The sequence below is a fragment of the Phyllostomus hastatus genome, unplaced genomic scaffold (genome assembly GCF_019186645.2).
Source record: "Phyllostomus hastatus isolate PE091 unplaced genomic scaffold, TTU_PhHast_1.1 phas_contig_64, whole genome shotgun sequence".
In the NCBI taxonomy this organism is placed as follows: domain Eukaryota; kingdom Metazoa; phylum Chordata; class Mammalia; order Chiroptera; family Phyllostomidae; genus Phyllostomus; species Phyllostomus hastatus.
This window is the reverse complement of record NW_025333928.1, coordinates 1,730,991-1,746,925: the sequence shown is the minus strand read 5'-3', so window position 1 is coordinate 1,746,925 and position 15,935 is coordinate 1,730,991. Positions and strand designations below refer to the sequence as shown.

Genomic DNA, 15,935 nt, shown 5'->3' with positions numbered 1-15,935 from the left:
AATACTGGCTTGGTGGTGATAAAGTCCTTTAGCTTTTTCTTGTCTAGGGAGCTCTTTATCTGTCCTTTGATTCTTTATTTTTAATATATTTTATTGATTATGCTATTACAGTTGTCCCATGTCCCCCCTTCAATCTCCTCCACCTTGCACCCCCTCCCACCTGCATCCCCCCCCCCATGGACATGACATGAACTATCTTAGTTCATGTCCATGGGTCATACATATCAGTTTTTTCTTCGTCATTTCTTGTACTATTCTTATCCTCCCCCTGTCTATTTTGTACCTACCATTTATGCTTCTTATTCCCTGTACCTTATCCCCATTCCCTGCTCATCCTCCCCACTGATAACCCTCCATGTGATTTCCATTTCTGTGATTCTGTTACTATTCTAGTTGTTTACTTAGTTTGTTTTTTTTTTTGTTTGTGTTTTTAGGTTCAGTTGTTGATAGTTGTGAGTGTCTTGTCATTTTACTGTTCATAGTGTTGGTTAAGTTCTTTTTCTTAGATAATCCCTTTAACATTTCATATAATAAGGGCTGAGTAATGATGAACTCCTTTATCTTGAACTTATCTGGGAAGCATTTTATATGCCCTTCCATCTAGCTTTGCTGGATAGAGTAATCTTGGATGTAGGTCCTTGCCTTTCATCACTTCAGATACTTTTTTCCAGCATTTCCCCTTCTTGCCTGAAAGGTTTCTTTTGATAAATCAGCTGATAGTCTCATGGGAACTCCTTTGTAGGTAACTCTCTCCCTTTCTCTCGCTGCTTTTAAGATTCACTCCTTATTTTTAATCTTAGGTGATGTATCTGTGAAGTGCCTTGATGTCCAGTTGGGTTCAATTTCTTTGGGACTCTTTGAGCTTCCTGGCCTTCCTGAAAGCTGATTTCCTTTGCCATCCTGGGGGAGTTCCTCATTATTATTTCAAATCAGTTTTCAATTTCATGCTCTTCTTCGTCTTCTCCTTTTGGCACCCCTATGACTCAGATGTTGGAATGGTTAAAGTTGTCTTGGAGGTTCCTAAGCCTCTCTTCATTTTTTTTAAATGTATTTTTAAGGTTTTATTTATTTATTTTTAAAGAGAGGGGAAAGGAGGGAGAAAGAGAGGGTGAGAAATATCAATGTGTGGTTGCCTCTCATGTGGCCCCTACTGGGGACCTGGCCACAACCCATGCATGTGCACTGACTGGGAATTGAACTGGCGACCCTTTGGTTTGCAGCCCTAGCTCAAGCCACTGACCTACACCAGCCAGGACTCTCCTCATTTATTTGAATTCTTCTTTCTTCATTCTGTTCCAGGTGAATGTTTATTTATTCCTTCTGGTCCAAACTGCTGATTTGAGTCCCGGTTTCCTTCCTGTCACTATTGGTTCCCTGTACATTTTCCTTCATTTCACTCTGCATAACCTTTACTTTTTCCTCTGTTTTTGCAACCATACTCAACCATTTCTGTGAGCATCCTGATTATCAGTGTTTTGAACTGTGATTCTGATAGGTTGGCTATCTGTTCATTGCTTAGTTCTATTTTTGGAGCTTTGTTCTTTTCTTTCATTTGGGCCATATTTTTTGTCTCAGCATCTGTTATATTGTAAGGGGTGGAGCCTTAAGTTTTCCCAGGGTGGGGCAACCCACACCACTGAGGTGTGGCACTGCATGGGGGGAGGGTCCAAGAGGGAACAATGCCACTTGCTTGGCTCTCTGCTGGCTTTCAGTCACTTTCCCCACTATACACAAGCAAATTGGGCCCTTCTGGTGCTGATTCCTGGGTGGGGTGGGTTTGTGTACATTCTAGGACCCTGTGGGTCTCTCCAGTGAACCCTCCTGTGAGGCAGGGAGTTCCTTCTACTGCTGCAACCCCCACAAGTTTTTTTCACTCAGAGGTTTTGAGGCTTTATTTCCCTGCACTGGAACCCTGGATTGTGTGATCTGTCTCATAAAATGGTCTTAAACCAAAGCTTTTTAACTAAAAGCATTCATGGTGGGTAGTCATGTCCTAGGCCAGAATCTTCCCTGAAAAAAGTCAGTCTTTACCTTAATTGAGCCTATGTATTGTCTATTTGTATCTATGATAACATATCTTTGGAATGTCAAGGTACCGTCCCTTTTTCTGAACCCCTCACTCACAACCATGCACCATGTAAGAGACTACAAATCCCCTCATTACTATTGTAGACCATAAATCTACTCATTCTTATTGTTTCCATGTTAATTGTGGACTATTAACTATCCTGTATCCACCTGTGTAAAGAAGTATGTGCCTATCATTTTACTTTTTACCCAATCCCAGAGGTTTCCCTGCTTTGCTTTTCCCACCTACCTAATCTTTCATCAGTGGATTTCATGTAACCCCTTTATGCCTCCTCCTTTAATCATAATGTGTTAAAAAGGTGCAAAACTGCCGCTTTCTACAGCATATTCTCATCAACATCTGGTGATGTTTTAAATTCCTGGCAATTCTCATTACTTTGGCTCAAATAAACTCATACAAATTCTTTAAAGTAAAAAGAAGCAATCAGAAATGAAAAATGCAATAACTGAAATAGAGAATTAATTACAGGAAATCAACAGTAAGTAGATGAAGCAAATAACCAAACCAGTAATTTGGAATTAAGAAAGCAGAAAACACCTAATCAGAAGAGCAAAAAAAGGATAAAAATAATGAGGATAGTTTAAGGGGCCTCTGGGACAACATCAAGAATACAAATATTCACATGTTAGGGGTACTAGATGAAGAGAGAGAGCAAAAAATTGAAAAACTATTTGAAGAGTTATTGATAGAAAACTTTCCTAACCTGGCAAAGGAAACAGACATACAAGTCCAGGAAACACAAAGAATCCCAAACAAGATGGATGATCCCAAAGAGACCCACACCAAGACACATCATAATTAAATGCCAAAGGTTACAGAAGCAAGGGAGAGCAGATATTTATGTACAAAGGAGCTCCCACAAGACTATCAGCTGCTTTCACAACAGAACCTTGGCAGGACAGAAGAGACTGGTACAAAATATTCAAAGTATGAAAAACACAGACTTAACAACCAAGATTATTCTACCCAGCAAAGCTTGTCATTTATAATCAAGGGGAACTTCTGGCCAAGATGGAGGTGTAGGTAGACACACTGTGTCTCCTCACATGATCAAAAGAAGGATAACAACAAATTTTAAAACAGAAAACAACCATAACTGTTAGAAAATCACACTGTATGGAAGTCAGACAACCAAGGAGTTAAAGAAACATTTGTCCAGAACAGTAGGAGTGGTAGAGGCAGGCAGCTAGGGCAGAGAGGACATGCAGCAAGGTGTCAGCTGGAAAAGCTGGGTGGGCAAGGCAGTGGCTAATGAACCAGGCAGTCCCACATTTGTGTGCAGATAAGCCAGGAGGAATAACTGGGGAGTGAGACAAACTGCTCAACCCAGGGTTCCAGTGCAGGGAAATAAAGCCTCAAAACCTCTGAGTGAAAAAAACTTGTGGGGGTTGCAGCAGTAGAAGGAACTCCCTGCCTCACAGGAGGGTTCACTGGAGAGACCCACAGGGTCCTAGAATGTACACAAACCCACCCCACCCAGGAATCAGCACCAGAAGGGCCCAATTTGCTTGTGTATAGTGGGGAAAGTGACTGAAAGCCAGCAGAGAGCCAAGCAAGTGGCATTGTTCCCTCTTGGACCCTCCCCCCATGCAGTGCCACACCTCAGTGGTGTGGGTTGCCCCACCCTGGGAAAACTTAAGGCTCCACCCCTTACAATATAACAGATGCTGAGACAAAAAATATGGCCCAAATGAAAGAAAAGAACAAAGCTCCAAAAATAGAACTAAGCAATGAACAGATAGCCAACCTATCAGAATCACAGTTCAAAACACTGATAATCAGGATGCTCACAGAAATGGTTGAGTATGGTTGCAAAAACAGAGGAAAAAGTAAAGGTTATGCAGAGTGAAATGAAGGAAAATGTACAGGGAACCAATAGTGACAGGAAGGAAACCGGGACTCAAATCAGCAGTTTGGACCAGAAGGAATAAATAAACATTCACCTGGAACAGAATGAAGAAAGAAGAATTCAAATAAATGAGGAGAGGCTTAGGAACCTCCAGGACACCTTTAAATGTCCCAACATCTGAATCATAGAGGCGGGGCCAGAAGGAGAAGAGGAAGAGCAAGAAATTGAAAACTTATTTGAAAAAATAATGAAAGAGAACTTCCCCAGTCTGGGAAAGGAAATAGACTTCCAGGAAGTCCAGGAAGCTCAGTAAGACCCAAAGAAGTTAGACCCAAGAAAGTACACACCAAGCACATCATAATTACATTACCCAAGATTAAAGGTAAGAGGAGAATCTTGAAAGCAGTGAGAGAAAGGGAGGGAGTTACCTACAAAGGAGTGCCCATAAGACTTATAAGCTGATTTCTCAAAAGGAACTTTTCAGGCAAGAAGGTGCTGGAGAGAAGTATCCAAAGTCATGGATTCTCTCTTACAGAAGCATGAGCTTCCTTATACATCTCCTTCATCATGTCTGAAGTTGCATTGTTCTTTATGTAATGAGAGACTTGTTTCTTATAAGCATTTGCATCTTTTTCCATTAAGTAATGCATTTAATTTTCAATATTTTGACTTATGATGTGCTTCTAATATATTTCTGCATTGCATTTCTTGCTTTCTGTATCATAACCAGGTAACTGTTTGGTACTGTGAGGGAGAGACAATCTCCATCCATAGCCCATTCAGGGATGACAAAACTTTATTTCCAGTAGTAGTTCTGGCCAGCTGTACATCCAAATAGCAGGTACAGGCAGATGATTGACCATCAGTGCTTTCCACATTGTGTTCATCTCAGTCACCTCCACTTGGCCTTTATATTTCCTGTCCATACCCAACCTACTGTGTAGCCCGCAGACCTGCAGCAGGCCAGTACAATGTGCAGGAGCATAATTTGTCAGGTCATCCTTCACACCATACTTTGGAAGTTCATGAGTGTAATCTTCACAAAATATCATATATATCTTTCTACATGGGCATAAGCAAACTAAGAAATGTTATCTCTGTTGGCTACAACATGAATTCTCATCATGTATTTGGGTGTGTTGTACTTATGTTTGTCCTAGATTACCAAGAGTTCCTGGGCATAAAAATTAGTTTTTCTCTACCATTGTTTTCCAAATTTTACTTGGTACCTCTTGAAGTAGGCCTAATTTTTGACAACTTTAACAAACCCCAACAAATCCTGCGGAAGAGAGACTCACGTTCATGCCTCACCCCAGACCTGCAGGCCCAGCACAGCTCCAGTGGGGGCGGGATGATGTGCTGTATAATCCATTTTATTTCTGTTACAAACAAATAATTTAATTATAAATTTATTAATTTTTAACTATTTTAGTAAACTCATATGTAACATTACTGTTTTTTGTATTAATTTGCTAGGTAAATGATATTCCTAAAGTAAAGAAAGTAGTATTTGCTATTCCTAGGAATTCTTCTGTAAGGAAGATCTGTCTCTTTTGTCCCATTAATTTATTTGTATCAGTCAGGACTCTATATTTATTTTATACTTTGGGTTATAATTTGAATACAGTGTTAGTTATTTTGTTGCTCAAGCTGTTCCAGTTTGGTCATTGGGAGCTCTTTAAGATTGGTTTCTGTGTGCCATGGATATGCCCCATTGTGTTTTTGTACACTTCCTTGCTTTCTGGACATAAAGAGCCAGTCAATTTTCTTCAAGTTGACATACTGTAGTACAAAATGTAATTACTATTAGAATAAAAAGTTTGTCAGAATCAATGATTCAATTCAGTTAAACACAAATTTACATTTTCATTATTTTAAGTATGATTTAATGTTTTGATCAGTAAACTTTAAAAATACATATATTTTTTTGGTTATGCTATTACAGTTGTCCCAATTTTTCCCTCTTTGTCCTCTCCACCTATACTTAGTGAACTTCTAAATATACCCAAGTGTAATAAAAATATACACTTGTAGTATATTTACTACTGATATATCAGGGAAACTATAGTTTTTTTTACAGATTTTATTTATTTATTTAATTTTAGAGAGAGGTAAAGAGAGGGAGAAAGGGAGAGAAATGTTGATGCAAGAGAGAAACATCAATCTGTTGTCTCTTGTACACGCTCTGGCTGAGATTGAGCCCACAACCCAGTCATGTATCCTGACCTGGAATTGAACCTGCAGCCTTTGCTTTGTGGGACAACACTGAACCAAGTGAGGCACACCAGTCAGGATGAATACATATATGAATAGTTGGATATATATATATATATATATATTTAAATGACATTGTGGTCTGTAGTAAAAGATTTATAAAAATTATGTATAATGCTGTGAATCAAATATTTATCATAAAAGTTTTTAAAGTGTGTTTTTCTGAGTAAAAAATGTACATTTTAGTTAATTTTTTAATTAAAGGAAAGCAGAGTGTTGCGGACAGTTCCTCTACTGGCAGCATGCCTCCCTCAGGACAAATGTAGAGTCAAGATTGGTCGTCGCTTCAGTGAAGAAAGGTAATTTAAAATAAATTTTTCCACATAAATTTTTAAATACGATTTTTTAAAACTTATTTAGACCTAGAACAAGGTACATTGGAAGTAGCCAAAAAACTTAAGTTTTGCCTTTTCTCTCAAAATAATACAAGACAAAGCAAAACATAAACAAAAACACCTCCCCACAATAGACCAAAGTGGAATAAACAAAGGAATGATGGCATTACCTGAATTCCATACTAATATATGTTGAGCCTAAAGGACATGTATCTTTACTGTTTGTTTTGTTTTTGTTCAGTATGGTGGGGTACTTTATTAGTTTTAGTTTAGTTTTTTTCTTTTTTTATGTTATATATGATATACATTTATATAAGTAAACACATATCTATTTTTAGTCCATTAAAGCTTTCATAAGATACAGTGACTAACTACTACTATATTTAGTTATAGGCACATCATATATATATTTTAAGGATAAAACACCTTTTGTCACATTTAAAATATTTTTTTGATGAGACCCAGTATATTTATGTGTAGCAGCCATTAGTTGATATCTTCATTAACAGATCTGTAGTGTTCTTGGATCTTATTTCACATTCTATTACATAACCATTATCATAAATATATACAAATATATATATATTTAAATTTCTCTACAAGTATTTTTATACCTTGGAATAATCTTTGTTGCTTTTCTATCCACTCATAAAGGCTTTACAAATTGCTTTGATCCTGCCTACATAGTTACATATATTTTTAGATGCAAAATTTAATTTCTCTTGAAAATGTGGAGATTTCTTTTTTCAGTTCACTTATGAAAATGCAAAGTAAGACTTGTACTAGCAGGAAGCCTAGGGAATTGATTAAGCTTTTTCCTTCCTGTGTTATTTTTTAGCTTCCTTGTGTAATTTAGCTTCATGTTATAAAAATAACATAATGTTAGAACTTTATATAATCATTTTTTCTGTTCTCTGTTGATTAGGCACACTTTTCTCATACAGAATTTTCTTTTGTAGATTTTGCATTTCCTTGCCCAGAGGTGCTGCGATTGGGAATTTTGCCTTTTTATTGAGAATACAAGTGAGATTCAGAGCTCATAACATGGGGAGCAGCCACATCATTTACATTGTGACACTTCTTTCACACAGAGGCTCTTTATAACGATAGTTTCTCTATAATTCTTGGGTGGGTGTGATATATAGGTGGAACAAAGTTCCATCTAATCTGCCAACTTGGATCTATGTTATTCTATTGCAAAAATGATGAGCATCTATGGTGGTAAAATTGGAAACTATCTGGCTATCTAACCCCTTCATGAATGTGCTTGGGGATGAGAAGTTTGACACTTTTCCAAATAGCTCATCCTATTTTGAGCTCTTGTATTAACTAGTTCAGTTTTTTCCCACGGTGCCTAATATAGTGCTTACTCAGTAAATTATTATACAATGATGGATTTTAAACTAAAGCTCATTAAGACAATTGACTTAATATTAATTTAGTAATTATTAATTTAAGCTTATCTTAGAGTATGTGATATAACTATAGCAAAATGATTATGAGACATATTACTTTTGGCATTCTTTATAAATGGAATTTAAAAATGCTTTTAATTTTTTGCCTCTATTATGTAAGAAAACACTGGGTTTTACATATCAAGCCTTGTATCCAGTGACTTTCTAAATTGATTTTTCAGTTGTAGAAATTGTTTTTAGGTCTTTCTGTGTAAGTAGCATTCTCATATGCAAATAGGGTCATTTATACTTCTTCCTTTCAGATCTTTATGCCTTTAATTATTTTTTTCTTGCTTTATTGTAATAATTGGACCTTCAGTCTAATGTGAATCAGGAGTGGTAAAAGACAATATTTCTACCTTGATCCCAATCTCAGAGAACATTGTTAAATATATTGGCAGTACATTTTTGTAGATGCCTTTTACTGGTTTGAAGAAGATGCTGTTTGTGTTTAATTGATTTTTTAACTTGTCTCCTTTCCCCTCAAGCTTATTTTGTTTCTGGTAGACAGAGGCTATCTCATTTATTATTACATCTCCAGTCCAAAAATACTTTGATATGTATTTTTATCTGTATTTTTGAATGAAGTTCAATGAAACTTTTGTTAACCTACAAAGTAATAAATATTTCTTTTTAAAAAAATGTTTTAGAGATCCTGAACTTTCAATGGTTTGTCGGAAGTCTGGTACATTAATATTATATCCAGGGGCTGAAGCTGCTAATTTGGAAGAATTTATATTAGACTCTCCTATTTATCCTTCCACAATCATCATCATCGATGGTACATGGAGCCAGGCTAAGGACATTTTCTATAAGAATTCCTTGTTTCGACTGCCCAAACAGGTAAACCAGTAGTATTTCTTAAAATTTATTTTATTATTTTTAACTTTATTTTTATTGTTGACACTATTACAGATGTCCCCATTCCCCTTCCCTTTGCTCACCTCCACCCAGCCCTGGCTCCCATCTGCCCATTACTGCATTGTTTTCTGTGTTTATGGGCTATGCATAAATGTTCTTTAGCTATTCCCTTCACCTTCTTTCATCTAGTCCCTCCCCCACAACCCTCCTGTCTGACAGCTGTCAGTCTGTTCCATGGTTCCACGCCTCTGTTTCTATTTTGTTCATCAGTTTATTTTGTTCATTAGATTCCACATATAAGTGAGATCATATGGTATTTGTCTTTCTCTGACTGGCTTATTTCACTTAGTATAATACTCTCCAGGTCCATTCTTGCTGTTGCAAAAGGTAAGAGTTCCTTGTTTTTTTATAGCCATGTAGTATTCATTGTGTAAATGTACCACAGCTTTTTTTTTTTTTTTTTGTAATATCCACTCAATTACTGATGGGAACTTGGACTGCTTCTATATAAATATTTTAATAATTCTCTCTTACAGTTTTATTCACCAAGGAAAAAAATAAAATTATAAAATAAAAATTTAGGTCAGTTCTTATCTATATTTTCCAACTTAGATATAAACTTATAGTTTAAGTTAACTAGGTTTTATTGCTAAATGTAATTAGTAATTTTTTTACCACCCCCTTCCATATAAATATACTCATATACTGCTTTTTGTATAAATTTATCTTGGCTGCTACTTAATTTAGTTGATCCATTCAATTTCTGTAGTAGTATAAAAATTTTGGTCCATATGCATGAGAGAAAACAGCAGAAAGAAAACAGAAATAAGAATTATAATCCAATATTGCTTTTTTTACAGAAAAGTATATAGTTTTTTTTCTAAATATGTAACCATATGTGAATTTATACTTACATAATTAAGGAGTGAAAGAATTGTAATGCAAACCCATTACTTGGCCTCCTTTTAATCTGGATTTCTAATACATCCAGACCATTTGGCAGTGAATCTCTTCCCTCAGAGGAATCTCACACAGGAGACTCTTGATATTTGCTAGGAGTAAATCCAAGGTGAACATGAAAATATTTGTAGATGCTCCTGGCTTTCTTCATAAACTTGTTTTTTGTGAGTATTTGCATTTCCTTATCCTACTGCCTTTTAAACTACTTAAAGCTCAATTTCTCACTTGCAAAGCAGAACACTGTTGGGGATACTCACTGGCTGAGACAGTTCCCTGAAAACTTTCTTGTGTCTGTGTACATAGAGCTATGACGGTCTGATTTATGTTACATATCTAATCTATTAAGAAAGTCAGATTTATCATTCTCCTTTCAATTTTTTAATTGAGCTATAATTGCCATATAACATTATATTGGTTTCAGGTATATAGCATAATGATTAGATATTTGCATAGATTGCAAAATAATCTCTACAATAAGTCCATTTAACATCTATCACCATATATAGTTATCATTTTTTCTTTTGATGAGAACATTTTTTATATTATTTTATCTATTATTTTTTAAACTTTTTAAATTGTTGTTCAACCCCTCATTACTACCCCCTACCCCAGCCATCCCCACTTACTACCCTTGATCCTACCCTGCTTTGGTTTTATCCATGTGTCCTTTATAGATGTTCCTGAAAATCCTTCTGCCTTTTCCCCGCATGATCCCCTCCCACCTTCCCTCTGGTTACTGTCAGGTTGTTCTTAATTTCAATGTCTTCTAAGATCTACTCTCTTAGTAACTTTGAAATATATAATGCTATATTATTAACTATAGTCATTATTCTTAGATCCCCAGGACTTGCTTATTTTAAAACTAGAAGTTTGTCCCTTTGACCTGCCATGACCCATTTTGCCTACCCCCTACCCCTAACCTCTTTTAGCTAGCAATCTATTCTATGTATCAGTGAACTTGTTTGTTTTGCTTTGGTTTTAGATTCCAAGTATAAGTGATATCATGTAGTATTTGGGTATTTGTTTTTCTTTAGTTTATTTCATTTAGCATAATGCCCTCAAGGTGTCTCTCACGTTGTTAAAAATAATAAAATCTGCTTTTTCTTTATTCATTCATCTGTGGATACTTAGGTTGTTTCCATATCTGGCTATTTTAAATAATGCTGCAATGAATATGGGTTGGGAGTGTAGATATGTTTTTGAGTCAGTGTTTTCATTTTCTTCAGATTAACCTTTTAATTTTATTCAAAACTTTAGTTTTGTTTACTTCTATTACCAGCAATTTTAAAAGAAATTTTATTGAGCCCTGGCTGGTGTGGCTCAGTGGATTAAGTGCCAACCTGCGAACCAAAGGGTCACTGGTTTGATTCCCAGACAGGGCACATGCCTGGGTTGTGGGCCAGGTCACCACCTGGGGGTATGCGAGAGGCAACCACACATTGATGTTTCTCTCCCTCTCTTTCTCTCTCCCTTCCCCTTTCTCTAAAAATAAGTAAGTAAATAAGTAAATAAATAAAAGATTTATTAAAAAGAAAAATTTTATTGAGTTTATTCAGGTGATAGTGGTTAATACAATTATATGGATTTCAGTTGTACAATTCTATAGGGAATTAGCATACTTTTAAATGCCTTTTTCTCCTGAGAAGGATTTTTTTTTTACATTTAGAATATGTAAAAAGATTCTGGAGAACTAGAACTATGGAACAATAGAGCCTCATTGAGATATGAAATCTGAATAGCCTGTTTTTACTCTTTGTTAAGTGATGTCTATGCTTTACCTTCCAATAAGTATACCACACAAAATAAGTATTTCATGTCCCAGAACTTCAATGTCCATAGGGCAGGGTCACAACAGTTGAATGTAAAATGTGGAATGTCAGAGTTTTACTCTATCTGTGATTAACTCTTTTGGCCTTTGTTCAAAGTTCATCTATGTTGTAGCACATATCAGAAATGTATTCTTTTTTTATGGCTAATATACTGTATGCATATACCATATTTTATCATCCATCCATTGATGGACATTTGATTTGTTTCTGCTTTTTGGCTGTTGCAAATAATGTTTTTGTGAATATTTGTGTACAAGTTGCTGTGTGATACCTGCTTTCAGTTCTTTTTGGTATATACCTAGACTTGGGATTGTTGGGTTATTTAGTAACTCTATATTTAACTTTTTTGAGAAACTGCCAAACTGTTTTTTAAAGCAGCTACACTGTTTTACATTTGCATTTCCTCTAGCAATATATGAATGATCCACCTTTTCCATATCCTGGCCAACATTAGTTATGTCCTTTTTTGTTTTTAATATGGCCATCCTGGTGGGTATGAAGTAATGTTTCATTGTGTTTTATTTTAATCCTCAAAGACATGCTTATTGATTTTAGAGAGAGGAGAAGGGAGGGAAAAAGAAGGGGAGACAGATATTAATGTAAGACAGAAACATCAACCAGTTGCCTTTCCTATACACCCTGACTGGGGACTGAACCTGCAAAACCTAGGCATGTGCTCTGATTGGGAATTGAACCTATATTCCTCCTGGTTTGCAAGATGATGTCCAACCAACTGAGCTACACTGGCCAGGACTTACTATGATTTTGATTTTTGTTTCCCTAGTGACTAACAATGCTGAATGTCTTTTTATGTACTTAATCATTTGTGTATCTTCTTTGGAGGAATAGCTTTCAAATCCTTTGCTGATTTTTAAATTTAGTTATTTTTCTTTTTATTGTTGAGTTGTAAGTGATCTGTAGAATAACCCCTAATTAGATATATTACTTGCAATTATTTTCTCCCATTTTGTGAGTTGTCTTTTTGCTTTCTTGATTGTGTTTCTTGAAGTGCTTTTAATTTTGATGAAGTGCAATTTATCTTTTGTTGTTTGTTTCTTGACTGTTAGATGTTTTAATGCTCACGGGAAAAGAAGTGAGGAGAAAAATACTGTAGACTTTGAGTATAAAGTCAAATAAAGTTCAGATTTGGAAGAAGTGCTTAAGATTCCCTGGGCACCAAATGCTAGAAATATTTTCAAAAGTCAAAAACCCATTACTCTGTTCTCTATTAATTTATTTTTATTTACTTTTCCAAACATTCTTTTTTTAATTTTAATTGTTGTTCAAGTACAGTTTTCTGCCTTTTACTCCCATCCCGACATTCTTATAGTGGTTATTATGTGAGTCACTTTTCTAAATACAAATGTTAAGTCATTTAATTGTCATAACAAATTTCATAAGGTTTTTTTTTATGATTTCCATTTTGTAGAAGCAGAAACTGAGGTACAGAGATGTTAAGTATAACTTGTCCAAGATCACATAGCTAGTAACTGGTGGAACTGGTAAAGAGTTATAACATATTTTTAAGGTTTTTATATGAAATACAATGTTGATATTAAGAGCTTAAGACTAATCCCTAATTTTAATCACAGAGAGGGACAAAGAAGATGTTGTATAGAAGCATGTTGAGAATGGGTTAGGGCTGGTTTGGAAAATTCTGCTGAAATTTGGGTAAGCATTTAATGCTATAACAGTATGTTTTTCAAGTGTTTTGTCTCTGGGAATTCATTAAATAGACTTAATTTTTGTTATTTTAAATTATACTTGCCCTCATAATTTTTACATATAATTTGTGTACCTTTCTTATGAGAGATTAGAAATGGTGGCATACACTTACCAATATCTAACTGGTAATTATCAGCTAACATGCTATTATGCATGGAAACTTTTATTATGGACTATGCATTCTTTATATATTTTGGACAACTCATTATATCCATAAAAAGTATAATTTTATGAACCAAATATTTTACATTAGAAAGAGGATAGGGAAACTGATGATTCCTGACATGTGTGATAATATTGTGCCTATCAACTGCTGAAACAAATCAATGTTTAAAGCAAAAGTTAATAATTGCCATTGCCTCCTTTCCAGGTAACCCCATAACTGTGCTTTCATCCTTGAACCTTCAGATATTTAGAATTATAAGTGTGTTGTGTTTGCTTCCAGTTTTTTCTATGTTTATGTACAATAACATATATATATATATTCACTTCTAAGACATGTGTCTGATTCAAACTTCCTTTAACTAATGAGCCAGTGCTCTGTGCCCAAATGCCCTGAGTATGTAGAATATGAAAATATTCACAGAACATTGTTTTCAATACTGGTGAGTTAAATTTTGAGCTCTAAGTTTCTTTTTAAAAAAAAATAAAAATATTTTAATTATAGTAAACAATCAACATAATACTAGTTTCAGGTGTACAGCTTAGTAGTTAGACATTTATATAACTTACAAAGTGATCCCATAAGTCTAGTACCCCCCTGACACCATACATAGTTATTACCTGAGCTCTAGGTTTCATATTTAAGACTTATAACAACAGACTTCCCAGAAGATAATGATAGGCAGCTAATCTCTGGTATTTTGTTATAGCAGCCTGATCTAGGACAAATCTCTATTAATTAACATGGAGACATACCCCCATGGAAAGAAAAATGGGACTGTGTGTGTGTGTGTGTGTGTATATATATATATATATATATATATATATATATTCATTCCAAAAGAGCTTTTTTAGCTTCTTTTTAGTCATTGTTAGGATGAGTGGCAACTTTTCAAGCTCTTTAAAAAGGTGAAAAATTTATACGATTTGAAGAGAAACCAGAGTATAACTTTTTAAGCTCTTTAGATGCAGAACTGGAAACAGGAAGAAAAGCAACTGGTTGCTTTTTTACTGTTGATTGTGTTCTTTGATACACAGAAATTTTCCTGAGAAATGAGTGACAAAAACAATCAGTCAGTAATAAAATAAATTGAAATTTTAATTTATCTGGAGTTTCTTGTTCTTTTAGAAATACATAGCAAGATAACTTTCCATCTAAATTTGTTACAGTACTTTCTGTAGATACAAAAGAAGAGAACGATATAGAATTTCATTTGGTTTACCTATCCTTGCTTTTCCTTTCTGAGTTTCTTTTTTTGCACCATGTTGGAGTATCTCCTACTTAATGGTAGCTACATAGTTTCCAAAAGTAATCTTTAAATTGTTCTTTATGATTTGCATTATCCTGCCCACAGGATAATGAACTGGTCTATTCTGACATCATTAACTTGTCATTAGTAGCCCAGTAAACATATCATTATTACAGTTCCATAGTTTGGATTATTCTAGTGTATAAATGCCTATATGAATAATCTTTACACATTTATTTTTCTTCCCATAAAACCTCTTAAAAATTTCATATATCATTGCTCTGTATTGATTTTGAAAATACAGAATCCTTTTCTTTTAAAAAATTTTTAACTTTCATGCAATAAGCTGTACATGTTTAAAGGGTATGGTTTGCCAAGTCTTGACATGTGTATATAGCTGTGAAACCATCCCCACCATGGAGATAATAACATGCATCCATCACTTAACAAATTTTCTTGAGTTTTGTAATCCTTTCTTCCCATTCTTACCCCATTTTTAGGCCAACTGATTTTATTTCTGTCCCTATTAATTTGCATTTTCTAGAACTTTATTTAAATAAAACCATATAGTATGTATTTTTGGTACAATATGACTTCTTCACTCAGCATAATTATTTTGAAATCCATTCTCATTGGATGTATCATAAGTTCATTCCTTCTTATTGCCCAATAGTATTTTATTGTGTGGATATATTACACTTTGTTTACCTGTATATCTGTCGATGACCATTTAGGTTGTTTTCAGGTTTTGGCTGTTACAAACAAAGTAGCTATTAACATTCATCACAGATATTTGTATGGGCATATGCTTTCTTTTCTCTTGCCTTTTATTTAGGAGTGGAATCCCTAGAATCATATAATAGGTGTGTGTTGAACTTTGGGAAACCGCCAAACTCTTTTTCAAAATGATTGCACCATTTTGCATTTTCACCAGTAGTTTATAAGAAATTCTGTTTCTTCATATCCTTGACAACAGTTAGTATGGGCAGTATTTTTTATTTCAGACATTCTGATTGTAGTATAGGGATATCTCATGTGGCTTTAATTTGTATTTCCCTAATATTTAATGATGCTGAGCATCTTTTCCTTTGTTTATTTGCCATCCATATATCTTGTTTGGTAAAGTGTACACTTCGTTGTTTTCTTA

General features: G+C 34.8%; 1 protein-coding gene and 1 pseudogene across 1 annotated transcript in view; one reads left to right on the top strand and one right to left on the bottom strand.

Annotated features, from left to right (window-relative positions):
- LOC123825566 (tRNA-uridine aminocarboxypropyltransferase 2) overlaps nt 1-15,935 on the top strand; it is a 123,353-nt gene that overhangs the window by 60,126 nt on the left and 47,292 nt on the right. Inside the window, exons 3-4 of the mRNA XM_045849099.1 lie at nt 6,417-6,511; nt 8,652-8,844. Of these exons, the coding sequence (XP_045705055.1) occupies nt 6,417-6,511; nt 8,652-8,844 (288 nt within the window). The remainder of the gene's footprint in view (nt 1-6,416; nt 6,512-8,651; nt 8,845-15,935) is intronic.
- LOC123825609 lies at nt 690-6,154 on the bottom strand (annotated as a pseudogene).